The following is a 15096-nucleotide window of genomic DNA, read 5'->3' on the forward strand; positions in this document are numbered from 1 at the left end:
TTGTAAGCAAGGATATGTTAATATGTTCAAATTTTTGTCTGTAGTCATGTTTGTTAAAGCAAAGGCATTCCAGACATGTAGTGTGCTGAGGATCACAAGTCTCACTGCAGAACCAAAGGCAGTCTGAGCTCTGGGAGCGCACAGGTGTTTTTATAATCCCTCTCTTCATAGACTTCTTTCTTCCTTAAGCTACACCTCAGGCCTAGCTATCCTTCCTTTTACATTTCTTCTTCCTCTGAAGTTATCCCTGTGGGTTGAAGAATGACATTTCCTCATGGTAATTCACAGATTTCTAAATGTGTTTTAGGGCTATTTGGAAATTCTTTAATGAATCAAAGTGTGTTGAATTACTTCTCTTTGGTCCCTCTGAAATGAGCTGGTGATGTGGAGGAGGAAAGGCTAATACTCCAGAACAGGAAGAAAGCAACCATCCCATGTGAAGGCTTAAAGGGTTACTATCTACTGTTAAGCCTTTTGAGTAAGACCAAGCAGAATGACTGGAAATGTCCCTGTAGCTTGAACTTCTTTCAGACATGCATCTGGCTGCTGCTGTGATCAGCTGGAAATACCAACTCATCGTTTTACTCTCTTGTCAAGCCCTCTGGTCCAGATTTCCTTTGAGCACCTCCCTGAGGAGCCTTTCCTGGAGGTGCCCAGTATGTTTGTGCTTCATGTGTGAGGAGGGTCCTCTGTGTAAGCATTATGTGGCCTAATCACACCTAGATTTTCAGAGAACAGGACAATTGTTTCATCGGTCACTGGCTCAACCATTCAGAGAATACCCACCGTGTTTGTCTGCCAGCATGGGAGAGCAGCTGGCAGGCCAGGGGTTAACTCTGGCGGTGTTGTGCAAGAAGTTGGCTCTGATCAGTCTGCTGTCACAAGACAAAGTGGCCTCTGGCTTTCCAAGATGAAACAGGTTCCTTCAACATATCATAATTCTGACTGATTGAAGGCTGCTCAAAGTGGTTGAAATACAGCTAAAAATTACAGCACTTGTCCCCAGGCTCTTCTATGTGAGCTTCCATGTGGGCTTTGTGTTCCTCACTCTCCCGACATCCCCTTGGGCTTTTGTGTTTTCCCAAGGTTTGTTTTTCCTGTAGATCTGCAGGGAAGCAGATCGTGTCTGGTTGCTTTGCTGCCTATGGGGAGATGTTTGTGATCCTGGAGTGAGGAGAACACAAGGTTCCACACCACTGGGTGCCCATGGCTGTGCCTGGGCAATGGCCACTTGGTCTGCAGGGCAGGCATCTCTCCTGAGTGCAGATGCAAGAGGAAGAGAACAAAGCAATTGCATTTGTCCATTTGCTAAAGAAAATCTAAGCATTGTGCCATCTGTTCTGCAGCTACGTGAAGCCCAACGAGCTCTTTGGAAAAGGCAGAAAATATGTTCAGAATCTGGGGAAAAGATGGATGTGAAAACAAGTTCCTGAAAATTGTCAGGTGCTTGGATAACACCAGAACGAACCAAAAATAGCAAAACAAAATGAAAGAAAAAAGTAAAAGATATGAGAAAGAAAACTGCCTTAACACGGGGAGTCAAATGCAACACTCAGTATGTTCTTCTCTCATGTCATCTCCAGGTCCTTCCATGTGTTTGCTCAGTTCTTCACACTGATCCTGCTCAGGAGAGCATTTAATAGCTCAATAGGTGTGGTTTAAGCCTGAAGGGTTGCACCCAGTGGTGGTGTCCTGGTCCCTGCTGACCAAAGCTGGGCCTAGGGGTGAGGCCTGCCTGTGTCTGGGCCCAGCATACCTGCCTGCTGCCAAGAGCCCCAGCTGCGAGCCAGTGCACAGCTGGGCGGCGTTTGTCAAAAGCCAGGAAGGAGAACTGCAGACTCTGTGAAAAATGATAAAATCTGGAAAACTTTTTAAAACAACTTTTATAGCTTCGCGAAATTCCTGCTTCCCCAGAGTCTCGATGAGCCCCGTGGAACTCCAATTGCCTCGAGCTCCTCGTCACCGTGCAGCCATCAGCATGGGCTGATGGCGGGGCTGGCGGTGGGCACAGGGGCAGCAGCAGGCTGGAAGGGAATATTATTCATTGCTGCAGTCATTTCAGCAAGGGATAGAGCGTGTAAGGATGTGTCCCTCCAGGCTCTTGCTTTGTAAGCTGAGAACGGCAGTGTGGTCGGAAGTGACTGATGGTGAGAGCTGCTTGGAGCATGAGGTTGTACTGGTAGGAGAAGGAGGGTATCTCATGATTCCTGCTTTGAAATCTCCTGGTTTGGCCTTTGGGAGATTTGGAGGTGACTTCCTATCTCTGCCACAGAGCTCCTGTTCGTCCCCAGGAAATCATCCCATTTTCCTGCACTCCAATTCCCCAGTGAGGGAGCAGGGATTGCTTTCCTCCAGCACGGTGCTGCGAGGCTCTGTAGGGTTTGCAGTTACCATAGAGATGAGGAACCTAAATAGAATTTCAGACCTGTTGAAGGAGAGCTATGAAACCTGATGGTGTTACCAAAAGAACAGCTTGGCTCTGGCCGTATTGCGTGGGGCAGCTACAACAGGTTGTAAAACTGTCACAGTAGGTGTAAGCACTGTGAAACCAGGGTCAGCTGGAATACAGACTTGTAAAAACATGAAATGTACCAATATAAACTCAACCTGTAAATACAAAGTAATATCACTGGTTACAAAAATAAACTAAAAGAGATTTTCTCTTTAGGATCATCTGGGCATTTCAATTTGACAAAGTCTTTTGGTCTGGCTGCAGTCCAAGACCAAGAAGTCCAGACCTGCTTCTGTTCTTTCCGGGGCACCCTGGGTTTTCTGAGGCTCCTCTCTGTTTGTATTAAAGATCTTTAATGTGCTGTGAGATGTCAGCTGGAGAAGGAAAAATATGGACTTACTCTGCAATTCGTTGTAGGCAGAGGGAGGCAGGGGAAATTATTCTTCAATTGATATTCCTCTCTTACTCTTCATTATGAAATGAAGAGACAACTTTCAGGTGCTTCTTACTGCACCGTTGTTTTCCTCTGTCTTTCTCATTCATATTAGGAAAAAAGTATTTCATGCCTTTGGTCTCTCTGCTGAAATAAGAGCAGTTTTAGAGGTCCTGATCATTCCCACTCAACTTTTATGGGAACATTTTGGTTTGGTTGTATTTGCAGGCATCCTGAATCCAGTGTTTTCAATGCAGCTATGCCACTGACTTGTATAACAGAATAACAATGCCATCTGTCTTGTCTTTTTTTATCCCATCTTCAAACATCAACCCCCTTCCCTCTCCCCCCCCCCCCCCCCCCACACACTTTTTTTCCTTCCAGATGTGCTGGTTTACTGTCTCTGGAGAGGGAGAGGAAATCTTCATTGAACTTGCAGCAATAGTCATCCACTCCTCACGTGAGTTGGCAGGAGCTAATTTAAGGCTTTACAGAATGTGTGGGTTGGTTAAATGCTCCTGCCAAAGCCTTTCAGGTTTTTTGTGTTTTTTTTTTGGTCAGTGTTAACTTCCATTTGACAGCTTCCTATGCATTCATTCCATGATCTTCCTGACTTTGTCTCTTGGGCTCCTGATGGTGCTGTCTCTAACCTATATCATGTAGTTAGTGGCCAACTGAGTGGGAAAAGTCAAGATGCCATTCAGTCCATTCCTAGTTTTTCAGAAGTGCTGGAAGTTGACATGTGTGAAGCTCTGTGGCTCTGTGATCACACAGCCATGGCTTTCCTCCCGTGAGTTCATCTGCCTGCGCTGCAGGTGGGTTGGCTGCATTAGTGATGTGTCACTGACAGGGCCTGCATGGACCACGTCACTGTGGGCCTCAGCAGCATTTGGATGCCCTTGGGAAACATAGAACAGCTATGTTTTGTCCTGTGCTGGGTGCTTGCTGTTGCACTAGGCAGGACTTAAAGGGAGGATTGCAATAACTGACTGGTGGAGATGATGCAGATGCTCTGGTAATGTTTCTTGTAAACTATGTAAACTAATTCTTTTTTTATTTCTTTTTTTTTCATTTCTAAGGGGAGATAACTGGCTTTTTGGCTTTTCTTACTACAGAATTTTGTTTCATAATCCTGACTTTTGTAACTACATTTGGACAATCAAGATTGAGAAGTTTGTTAGCACCGTTGGCTCAAAAGCTGCAAATGTTTTTTGATCTCTGCCTAGTAGCCTAAATTAATAATCTCTGTTTAATTATAAAGCAATCTCATGAGATTTACAGGCAACTTTAAATAACAAAGCCACAGTGTTTTGTAGATGACACATGAAGTATGGAAAGCACCTCCCTGAGAACTTCCCTAATATTTTTCAGTTGTAATAGTCATGTCCAAATAAACACAGGCCATTTGTAAGCTCATCAGAGTGTGTGGTGGCCCTAACTTAGCTCTACTGGTGTGAATACATCAGTCCACTGAGATGTGGCATACAATTTGATTTCTTGTATACCTGAAAGATATTCAGACTGATTTATGCTTCTGCCTTTACATTTATTTCTATACTCTTGTTATTTTCAGGGATTGCAGCCCACCTTCTGCTTCCACTCCTGCTGATTTCTCGTGTCTCTGCAGTTAGTATCTAGCTGTGGTTGGATCCCACAGGGTTTTGTCTGTGCATGTGAATACTGTATGTTTTGCAGCATGAAATTTGGTAAAGAGTTTATGGTTTCTGGAGCCATAGTTTAGGAAGTGGGCAGAGGAGATGCTCTTGTTCTTCAGTTCTGATAGTAATGAAATGTTTTATTGGAGGGAGCGGGAGAGGAAAATACTAGGAAAAAAACTTTAAAAAATGGGATATTTTCAAGGCAAGGGAAATATCAGATCATATGAATGGCTACACTGCACTGGGCCAGTGTCTGTGCAAGCCCTTATCTTGTCTACAAAACCAGTCAGTGGTGAATGGTTATCTTTGGTTTGTAATCGGTCTTTGTACCCAAGATCTCTCTTGGAGTTTTTCTTAATAGCTGCCTTTGTATGTCAGTTGCACTCGTTCTGAAGCAGGTTTGAGCAAGCTATGACACAGGCTGTAGCTAGCTTGTTTCAACTGTAAGTTTTTTCAGTACAGAGTCCAATAACCTCTTTATTGTAGATTCTATTTCATAACCTTCTTTAGATCTTTCAGTTTGAAATGAATCTCTCAGCACAACCTTAGATGGGGAGAGTTCCTACAAAGGGGCCTCCTTCAGGTACTCCAAGGTAAGCGTGTTTTGAAGAACCTCATTTAATTTACTGCTATGGTTCTGTGTCTGAGTGCTCCTTTACATCTTGATAATCTGCTGGATTTAGATTTCCTGATGAGTTTTCAGCTCCTGATCTATTGGTGGGAGTTTCTAGGATAAGGTTTTTATGCTTTTGCAAGTCATTCCTCAAATCCTTTTTTACCTTATTGTGTTTTTACATTTAATCTGCCAATTTGACCATTGTGATTTTACTAACTTGGGCTCAGCTTCAAATTCTACTTCTGTGATTTGAAGGATGCCTGTATACTTCAAATAACCAACCCTTGTTGTGTTGTTTAGCAAAGCCAGCATTCTTTTGCTCTTTCTGAACTCATTTGGTGGATGGACGGTACATAATTGCCTTGGGTTTTCAAGACTCTCTCTTTAAATAGTTCAGCGGTACCTACAATGAGCTTTTCTTTTAGGTGTTCATTCAGTTCTTCTTTAACAAGTTTCTTTACTCTTACATAGTTATCCTTTCTGGAGGTGGGACCTGCAGTAGAAATACTGCAGGTTTTGTTGCTCTTGCCTCCTCATTGTGGTCAGTATTTTCAACACCAGCAGTACCAGTTCAGCTGCACTGCTCACACAGTCAAAGACTTGGTCTCAGAGCTTCGTAAAGTGGTCATTAACAAAACCTAAAGACTCATGCTCAGCAGCACTGCCCAGGACAGAGTTTGCCCAGTCCCCATGGGTGCTGGATATCTCCCATTACATTGTGCTTTCTGTCCTCACAGTCCTTTTGCTCTCCCTCACTGTAGCTCCATTGCAATCCCAATCAAGTTGCTGACAGTATCACCCTATGTTGTTGTTTTCCTATTTATACCTAGAACTTCAATCCAGAGGGATGCTGTATGCTTTTTGTTATGGTTAATCTGAGTTAATTCACTGGCAGGCTGATGTTTCCTCGTGCTTCCCATCCTGCTGTTAGTGTCCCTTGGCTGTCCTCTTTGCACTGAGTGTTTGGTATGTTCTTATATCAGCACACATCAATGTTTACCCTCCTGCACCTTCCTCTCCTATTATTTAAAACATTCTTTACAGCCTTTTCAGTATGCAGTACAATGACATGGGAGAAACTGATCTCTCCTGTGCAGACTTTATCCATTCTAGAGTCTTCCCAATGCCTGGTGAATCCAAACTGTTTCCTTTCCCCCTGAACCCACACCTCATGTTCTCAGCTGTGCACTGCCTATCTTGCCTGTCTTTTCATGGGGCTGGGAATGCTTAGAGCAGTGACACAACAAAACTCCTGGTTTCAGCTTAACATCTGTCCCAGTGCCCACAATGACCAGGAGCACCAAATCCTCCCACTGTTTCCTAAGAGACCCTCTAACATTAGAATCTTGGTATGGATTCATTGCTCTGTTATATGAGCGTGCAAATAAACCCCACCCCTCCATGGGACTTCCACCTGCAGTTATTTCACTTGTAGCAGCCAGGAGCTCGATTCAGGCTGGTTCTGGGTGGTCTGTCTGGCATCCGTTTTTGTGGCTGGTCCATGAAGGGAGGGATGGAGAGCCTCCAGCTTCCTTCCAGCCACAGCCAGCTGCCCAAAGCTGCCCTCTGCCTTACTGGCTGGGGATGAAGCAGAGCCCTGGAAGGAGCTGGGTTCCCTTGGCTCAGAGAATGAGCTCTCAGAAAAGGTCCAGCTCACGTTCATGATTTTGCATTTCCAAGGACATGAACCACCAGCTGCTGCCCAACTACCTGAGCCCAGTTTGCTCTCAGCTGATGCTCTTCATTTCTTCCTCTGCGTTTATATTATTTCTCATCATGCAGTGCCTAAACCTTAATCCTTAATCTCCAGGTTCTAATGCAACGCAAAGAATGAGAAATTTTAATTTAAAAGTTCTTATGGATGAGCTTTTGAGGTGTTTTATTATTTCTTCTTAACATGATTGAGATTGTCCGCAATATTTCAGCCTGAAATTTCTCTTGGAGTTTCTATTTTGTTTCTTTCCCAGTATGTCCAAGTTCTCCCTCTATCAGCAGTCCTTATTCTCTCTGTGCTTTCAGATGCTGGAGAGTTATCATATGCCTCCTCTCCTCTGTCATACAGGCAAATAGCGCACATTAATTTTTTGATTTAATCCTTCTTAATAAGCATGTTCCTCCAGGGATTAATTATTTTAGTTTCTGTACTGAATCTTGCACTTTGTTGACATCTTGTACTGGAAGCGTAGAACTGAGCACAGGATAAAATTGAAAGCTCATCTCTCATTAGTTTTCAAGCTCTCATTTGGATAACTGCTTTTCAGGTTCGTCTCTTCTATGTGGGGTAAGAGTAGGGAGGTTAAATGAGCCTGTCTGTGGGATGCGGAAAGGAAAACAAGTCCCTGATATAGTAAACTCTTCAGAGCTGTTGTTTTCCTTCACCTTCATAGGCATCAATTTAAGAAAAAATCACATTCAGCAGGTGGAGGCTGTGTGGTTCCTAAGCCAGGAGGAGCTGCACAGGCCACCCCTATGGCTGGATTTGGGCTGCAGGGCCCAGCAGAGCCAATAGGGTGTGCAAACTCTCTCCTCAGTGTAGCTTTATACTGCTGAGGGATCTGGCTTTTGTTGCACTGGTTGACATCAGAAGCTGGGGACCAGGGAGCACTGGGTGTGTCAAGGTTTACATCTTCATAGGACATGATGTAGGGGTAGATCTTCCTGACCATGCTGTCTCTGGAGAGGGCAGAGTAGAGGCAGAGGAGGTTGGGGTGTTTTTGCTTCAGCAGCAAGCTGCCCTGGAGTTGGCATTCAGCAGCTTGGTGTAACGTGAAATGGTGCTGCAGGGACATCTTCTACAGGGAAGAGTCAGGATGTTTATAAGCACTGAAGTAATCTTATTTTAAAAGCGAAATTTCTACTCAAATGCATTATATATAGAAATTTTGAAGTATATATATGCAAATATAGTAAATATATATTGAAATACAGTAAATCCTTTCCTTCCAGTGTATGGTCTTTAATCTTGTTTACTTACAGCAAAGACTTAGACTCTGTTTTCCACCCATTAATGGACCCAGTCCAGCCCTGCTGCATTCTGGATGGTGTCTGTTTTTGGGAGGCTGCAGTGAGGCTCTGGTGAAAGTCTTTGGCCTGTCTCACACAGAAGGTCAGGCTAAACTGCTTGAATATTTATGAACCCATTTATGAATCCTGGCCTTGAGATTTATGGATGTGACACTCGTTGGCTTCAGCGCGTGGTGATTTGTGCCTTAAGGAAATATATTTTTGAAAAGAAACTCGTGTAGCAGCCACCCCATTTTGTGAGAATTGGAGTTGAAGAGCTCTCCAGTCGGATTGGTTTTGTTTTCTTGCCGAACAGCAATTCATTTTCATTGCTGAGGGTAGAACTCAACTGCGTGTTTTGTCAGAGTGACCTCAGAAATGCGTTATTTCAAATGGTTCCTTGTGTTGAAGTGGAAAAGTTAATCCGTTTGGATTTTGCTGTTAGCAAATTCATGGACTCAATATGCACGATTTTCCCCTCTGAAAGATTAAAACTGAGAAACTCTGTTGCAGGGAACCTCACTTACTATTCCCTGCTTGCAACAACAGCAATCAAGTTTACAATCCCCTGAGTCAGCAGGATCTGCCACATTTATCATTTTCATCCTTAACAGCTATTTAATAACTCACCTCTTTCTTGTTTGGAATTACACGTACCTGGGGACCTCAGACCTACAGTCTTTTCCAAAATGCTCATGCTGGAACATTATTTTAGCTAAAAAACTGCTGGTTTCTGTTTAAAATATAATTAAACAAACAAAAAAAAGCTCCAGAATGATATCAGGCCTGGCAGCTTAGCTCTTCAGAGCTGCTGGGACTGGAAGCACCAGAAAGGCTGAGCCAGACCTGCCAGAGGAGCAATGCTGTGTCACCGCTCAGCTGTGGGGTCCTGCTGGGCATCTCTCTGCTCCTGGGGCTCTGTTGCATTTCTGCAGGCTGTAGCTTCAGACACTCCTTGCATAAAGCCACGTTTACCTGTGGTGAAGCTGTTGGAAAGATCCACCCTCCCTGGTGCCAGGATTCAGAGGGGAGCAGGGGCAGAGGTACAGGCCCTCTTCAAAACTACACTGCTGCCTCTCTTCAAAAACCACAAATCCTCCTTTTAAAAACTCAAAATGAGTTATGGCATTATTTATATGCAAGGTTTGAGTCCGGATTCTCATCTCCTATAAAGTAACGCATGTCTGTTTGCATTGGGTTATATTGGCTGCAGATTTGTCTCACTGCTGCTATTAATCACACCTGCAATAGTGCTGGGACTGAGCTGGGCTCCACGGACAAAACTTTATTTCCAGTAGCAGTGGAAGCACGCAGACACATATTTCTGTACTTCTATATTCTATGTTTCTCCCTTGTGCTACAGGGACTGTGAGAAAGCAGACTGTCATGAAAGCACTCAGTATAAATGGCTCTTATGCATGCTGCTTTTCATTAGTAGGTCCCAAATGCATTAAAAATGTGACCTTAACTCTATTCTGCAGAGGATGAATAGGGGCACTAAGAAACATGCAGTTTTCATACATCTCTGCTTCTCTATCGAGCTATCTATGCAACTCCTCTTTGTATACATAATTATTCTGAGGAAATGTGGAAAATAAAGCAACTTAATCACAAGTTGACTTGGAAATAAAAGCTGAGAAATAGTCCTTCTAGAGTGACAGTAAGAAAAACATGTTCAATTAAATCTTTTTCTCTTCTTGCCTTTCTACGTCCTGCCTGGGACTGAACAAATCAGCATTCAGGAGAGCAGCAATACACAGCAATATACAGCACAGTGAGGGGCACCATCTCACAAGGGTTTGGTGCAACTCCTTCAGAACTTCTACTCACCTCAGAGCAAAGTGGATTAGCTGTGCAGTGCTTCAGCAATTCAAGGCATATGCTCAAAGAATCCAATGTAAACATGACATAAGGTTATTTTTTAATTACTGTCTACATGAATGAGTCTAAATAGAAACCAAATGCCAAGCATGCCTGCTCCTGAATCAATGTACTTCATGATTGGGAACTGGAAATACTGAGAAATCCCGTATGGGATGGAACGAATTTGGAAGGTCTGTGTCCTTGGTTATACCCAGGCTTCCTCGGTGATCTTGCTCCAGACACCTGAGATCTTTATGTATCACGTCCATTGTAATGCAATTGAACTAACAACATTTCTGAACTGTGGTGTTGGGAGGACACATCTGTTACTGTTTGGAAAAAGCCCATTCCTGGAGCTCTAAGAGAAGGATCATAAATAAAAACATCACATTCAATTTGCTTTTTGATCCTCTCCTGAAAGTGCCATATTAGTTCCAGTGTTAGTCAAATGTAAAGCAATAAAGTATATTTAGAATATAGACACATTGATATAGAACTGGAATAAGTCCCTGTCTGCTCTGTTGTCCTGCAAATATAAATGCTTTCTCTTTTGAGTCATTTTCAGAATGTTTTCTGGCAACTGTACAGTGAAATGCAAATCTCCCATCTCTGCTTCTCTGAAAATTGATTGCTGGGAGGATTCCATACTGCGAATTCCCCTCTGGAGGATTCTTTGACATCATATCATAGCAGGCTGCTAACCAAGCACTCAGCTTAATGGTCAGATAGTCTGAACCTCCCTTAGGTGTTAAGGAGGATTCCATGAAGTTCAGGGCTGTATTTAGGATTTGACTCTGCACAGGTAGAACCAAATTCTGCCCTATGTGGCAGTTTTTTTCAGAATCAAATATTCCCCCCCCAGAAAACCCAGAACTCTATTTACAGAAATGCATGTTCTAAGAGTCCATGAAACGCTCTGCTTTTGTAGGTTATGGATTTAATTAAAGAAGCAGACATTTAGATTTTTTAAAAATTATTATTAATTTCAGGTTTGCTCACATTTAATTTTAGCTTCCTGTCTGCATCACGTGCTTGGAGATTGGGAAGTAAATCTGCCTTTATGTGGCAATGAGAAACTTTGTAAAGCTGTACTAATGAGGAAGAAAATGAACGTTAATTAAACTTGTGGTTACAGGATGGGCTGAAGCTCTGGAGTCCTGAAGCAGCAGCTAGATGGGTTGCTTCATTACAGCCTAGAACAGGAGCTGTGATGGGAATGGGAATGAGGAGACAATTAAGTTACTCACTGAGTGCACATTTAATTAGCCACAGGAGGTAAAGCTCTAAAACTGAGGGTTTTCTGTAGATCCTAAATATGCCAGGCAGTTTTTCTGTCAAATTAGACTTTTAAAGAATGCCTTTACTAATGTGAGTGGGGTTGGGGTGTTGAGGTGAGGCCCCCTCCAACGCAGAGCTGTGTGGGGAGAGCTGCTGGGAGCTCTGGCTGGTGGGGATGCACCCAGCATGGCAATGGGGCAGCAGGTCCCGTGGGGAGGTGTGGCCTGATGGTACATGGCCTCGTCCTGGATAGATGGGCAGGTAGGGAGGGGTCCGTGCTGTCCTTATGGGTATTTGTAGACCCTGTGGTCATTGAAAGCCTGGCACGTCTTCAGGGGTACTGGAGCTCTATTGCTCCACAAAGAGATTAGTGAAGCCCTAATCCCAGCCCTGTGTGTTGCTATGGACTCTTTTGAGGCTTATCAATATAATCTTTGTCTTAATTAAACAGGGCAGTTACTCTCTGCCATCCTTATGAGTTTTTTTCCTGAGTGGCTTCCACTTCTAAATAACTGCCTTGCTGGCCTTAGCAGAGGTTTTGATTCTTTGAACTGCAGTTTCCTTTGGATTAAGTGTCTTCTGCCTTCAATGCATATTAATAAGTGCTAAGCAGTGCTTGACTTGAGTAATTTGCTGCTGGGATCTGGGAACCCTTGGATGGAAGGCCTGGGGGATGTCCTGCTTTGGGAAATAGTGGGATATTATGGGATCTTTGCTTCAGCTCAGTGCGCTTCAAAAACAAATGCATTTTCAATTAATTTGTACTTTATTTAACCACAGGATGCAGTCACAGCTGCCATCATTATTTTGCAATATTCTCAAACTCACTTTAGTTTGATCTTAGGAGCTCCAGAAGAGGAAGGTGTAATGGCTCGCTCAGTGTTTCTCCCAGAAGTACAAGGGCTTCTGAGTTATATCAGAACAAAATCATGAGGCAATTCATTCCGAGCTTATCAAATTCAAAGCACTTGGCAAAAAACATGTCAGCCTTTTTAATTATCCTACAAGACTGTTGTTGTGGCGGTTAAGAAGTAGCAAAATGAAGGTAAAGAGGTTAAACCTCTTGCTTGAACTGGCAAGGAAGTGTGTGGTGGAGAAATGCAGGAGTGCCATCTAAATGGGTCTTCTATGATTGTGGGCATGTCCTTAGGCAGATGGCTTGAACTTTGGATTGCTGTAAGGACTCTGCCTTGCAGTCTCAATGAATTTTATTCCTAAACTCTTAAATAAATTCATATTTTCTTATTTAATTAATTCAACTTAAGACAGAAGAATAAGTTGGCTAATTGAATGACTGTGCAGAATATAGAATCTATATAAAAATATACAATTCTTTTACAATCCAAATACATACTGTTTCCTAATACTCCTGGACCAAAAATAATGGATGTGTTTCTCAGGTCTAAAGAAAAATTTCCAGCATAAGAGAGAAAATCCAAGATGAAAATGGGAGACAAAATATACCTGTATATCCATGTTGGAAGGTTAAGTTTCTCCCTTTGTACACTATGACAGGATTAGAAAGAATATGGCCATGGGGTTATACAGACTTGTGTTGCATTCATCCGAGAAGCAGGGTATGGAGTATGAGCACCTGGTGGGTGGGCAGCTACTTGGCAGCAAGTTAATAATAGGTTTAAAAAGTCCAGAAATATATATAAACATGTTTGCAATAATTCAGCTTACTTGCTAAAAGCAAAATCCTATTCTTTCATTGGATGTCCCTGTGTTTCTCCTGGGCATGTGTGTGGCACATGCATTGTAGCCTGTGCAGCTGAGCATGCAAATGCCCATTCCTTCTTCATCTTTAGTTGTGTATTTCTCACAAGAAGGCTTTAAAATTGCTGGATATAATATCCAATACCAGAAGAAATGTGTGTATATATACAGGTAAAGTAAATATTAAAAGGAGAACAAAGGATAATTCAGTTCTGAATTTGTCATGTACTCCTTAAAACGCTCCAGAATATCAGTGGTTGTCTCTCTGGGTTGAGCACTTGCTTGTTTTAGCTTCCTTGAGCTGCTGAGCCTGTCTCACCTTTTTTGTGCCTGATGTAGAATCTAAATTAGCTAAGAAGAAACAGGACAGGATTTCAAATTCAGTTTCCTCTCTATACAGGCAGGATGGCATCGGTTTAAATTGCTTCGATATAATTTTGCTTCTTTAATCCGTCTTCTTCAATCTGTTTCTGTATACATTACATACATGAAATCTGGGACTGGAAATCTTGCCTAATGTGAGTTAAGACATGACAAATGAACCTGACATTTTTCCAAAGAGTGAACCAAAGAACATACTGTATTTATAGCGGTAGAAATGCAGTTTGCTGCTTGTAGAAGGAAAAATAAGGGTTGTATGAGAACTTTACTGCTGGAATATGGTAAGGTTTTAGATGATGCTTGTTTCAAGTGAGGATGCTAAGTTTGAGGCAGCCAAACCGCTTTGTTTGGAAGCTTGTGGTCGGGCCTCTCCCAGCAGGGATGGGGGTCCCTGAAGCACAAGCCCTGAGTTACATTCAATTGTGAGTTGCGCGTTCTCAGTGGGCAGAGTGGAAAGCAGTGTGATGAGGAGGGAGGTTCTTCTGAAGGTCATTTTGGTTTTATCTCTGTAACAGTTTAAAGTTATGTCCAAATCAACGGTAAGACTTTCAATGTACATGGTAACTTTTTGTCACTTTAAGTTCTCAAACACAGATTTGTAAATACACAAAGAAAAATGGACTCAAGGCAACCAGCCCTGCAGGGAACTACTGCCCACTGTATCCTGTGCCCTGGGGCAGGGCTGCATGTGGGAGACACGTGTGGGACACCCCGGTGCCCAGCTGTTCCACCTGCATGAAAACCATGAAAATACCTCTTAAAATGTTCGGTCTCTGTGGTGGTTTCCCTGCTGTGCTCAGTGCTGAGGATCATTTGGATGATGCTCCCCTGAGGTGCTCTGTGGCAGTGTAAATGTCTCAGTTTTTCATACCAGGGTGGCTGTTCCAGGCTGCATAGGCTTTTCTCTCAGCAATACACTTCCAGCACCTTTCTTAAACCGAGCTGTGGCTAATTCTTGAAAGAGTTCTTTTATTATTTGTCAGTGCAGCCCTTTGTGTCAATGAGAAAATAATCTCTGTGCTTATTTGCCTGCATGTAAGCGGTAGCACTTCTGTTCTGCTCCTGAACAGAAAGGCTGACTCTACAGTTTTTGGCTGTGGAACCGCCCATCAGGACCAGCTTATGGCACTGACTTGATCCTCTGTTTAGCAGATAGGAGGCACTGGAGCAGTCTGTGGCTGACAGATAGCCAAGGTCGTATTAACTGGCATTGTAGCTGGTTTCTAATTGAGATGGTATTTTCTAGACAGATTCTCAGACCTGTGCTTTGCTCATCAGGTTTAAGGAGAAATCCCTTTGGTTCAGGGTTTTACCTTTTGTCCTTTCTTGTCAAGCTGCAGAAATGGAACTTCATTTTGCTCTAATAAAGAATTCACCTGGCTTCCTCTCTGCATCCTAATTGCTCTCTAGAGGACACTAATGTGTGCTTAAGCATATTGTAACTGTTTACTCACAGTGTCAGCTGTGTGCACAGTAACACAAAATGTTCGATCTCTGCCCTGTTCCTCCAGGCTGGCATGATTCGCACGGACAAGGACGAGTTCTTCATTGAACCTCTGGAGAAGGGGACCCGTGAGGAGGAGGAGGAAGGAGGCAGAACACACGTGGTCTATCGCAGAGCAGCTGCCAAGAAGCAGCTTCCTATTGAGGATGCAGATACCCTGTACAACGGTAAGGCAGAAATATTAATACT

General features: G+C 43.1%; 1 protein-coding gene across 1 annotated transcript in view; it reads left to right on the forward strand.

Annotated features, from left to right (window-relative positions):
• ADAMTS2 (ADAM metallopeptidase with thrombospondin type 1 motif 2) overlaps positions 1 to 15096 on the forward strand; it is a 172254-nt gene that overhangs the window by 46122 nt on the left and 111036 nt on the right. Inside the window, exon 3 of the mRNA XM_015875604.3 lies at positions 14915 to 15074. Within this exon, the coding sequence (XP_015731090.3) occupies positions 14915 to 15074 (160 nt within the window). The remainder of the gene's footprint in view (positions 1 to 14914; positions 15075 to 15096) is intronic.

The sequence above is a fragment of the Coturnix japonica genome, unplaced genomic scaffold (assembly GCF_054131305.1).
Source record: "Coturnix japonica strain WE unplaced genomic scaffold, WE-NBRP24 Scf048, whole genome shotgun sequence".
Taxonomy (NCBI): Eukaryota; Metazoa; Chordata; class Aves; order Galliformes; family Phasianidae; genus Coturnix; species Coturnix japonica.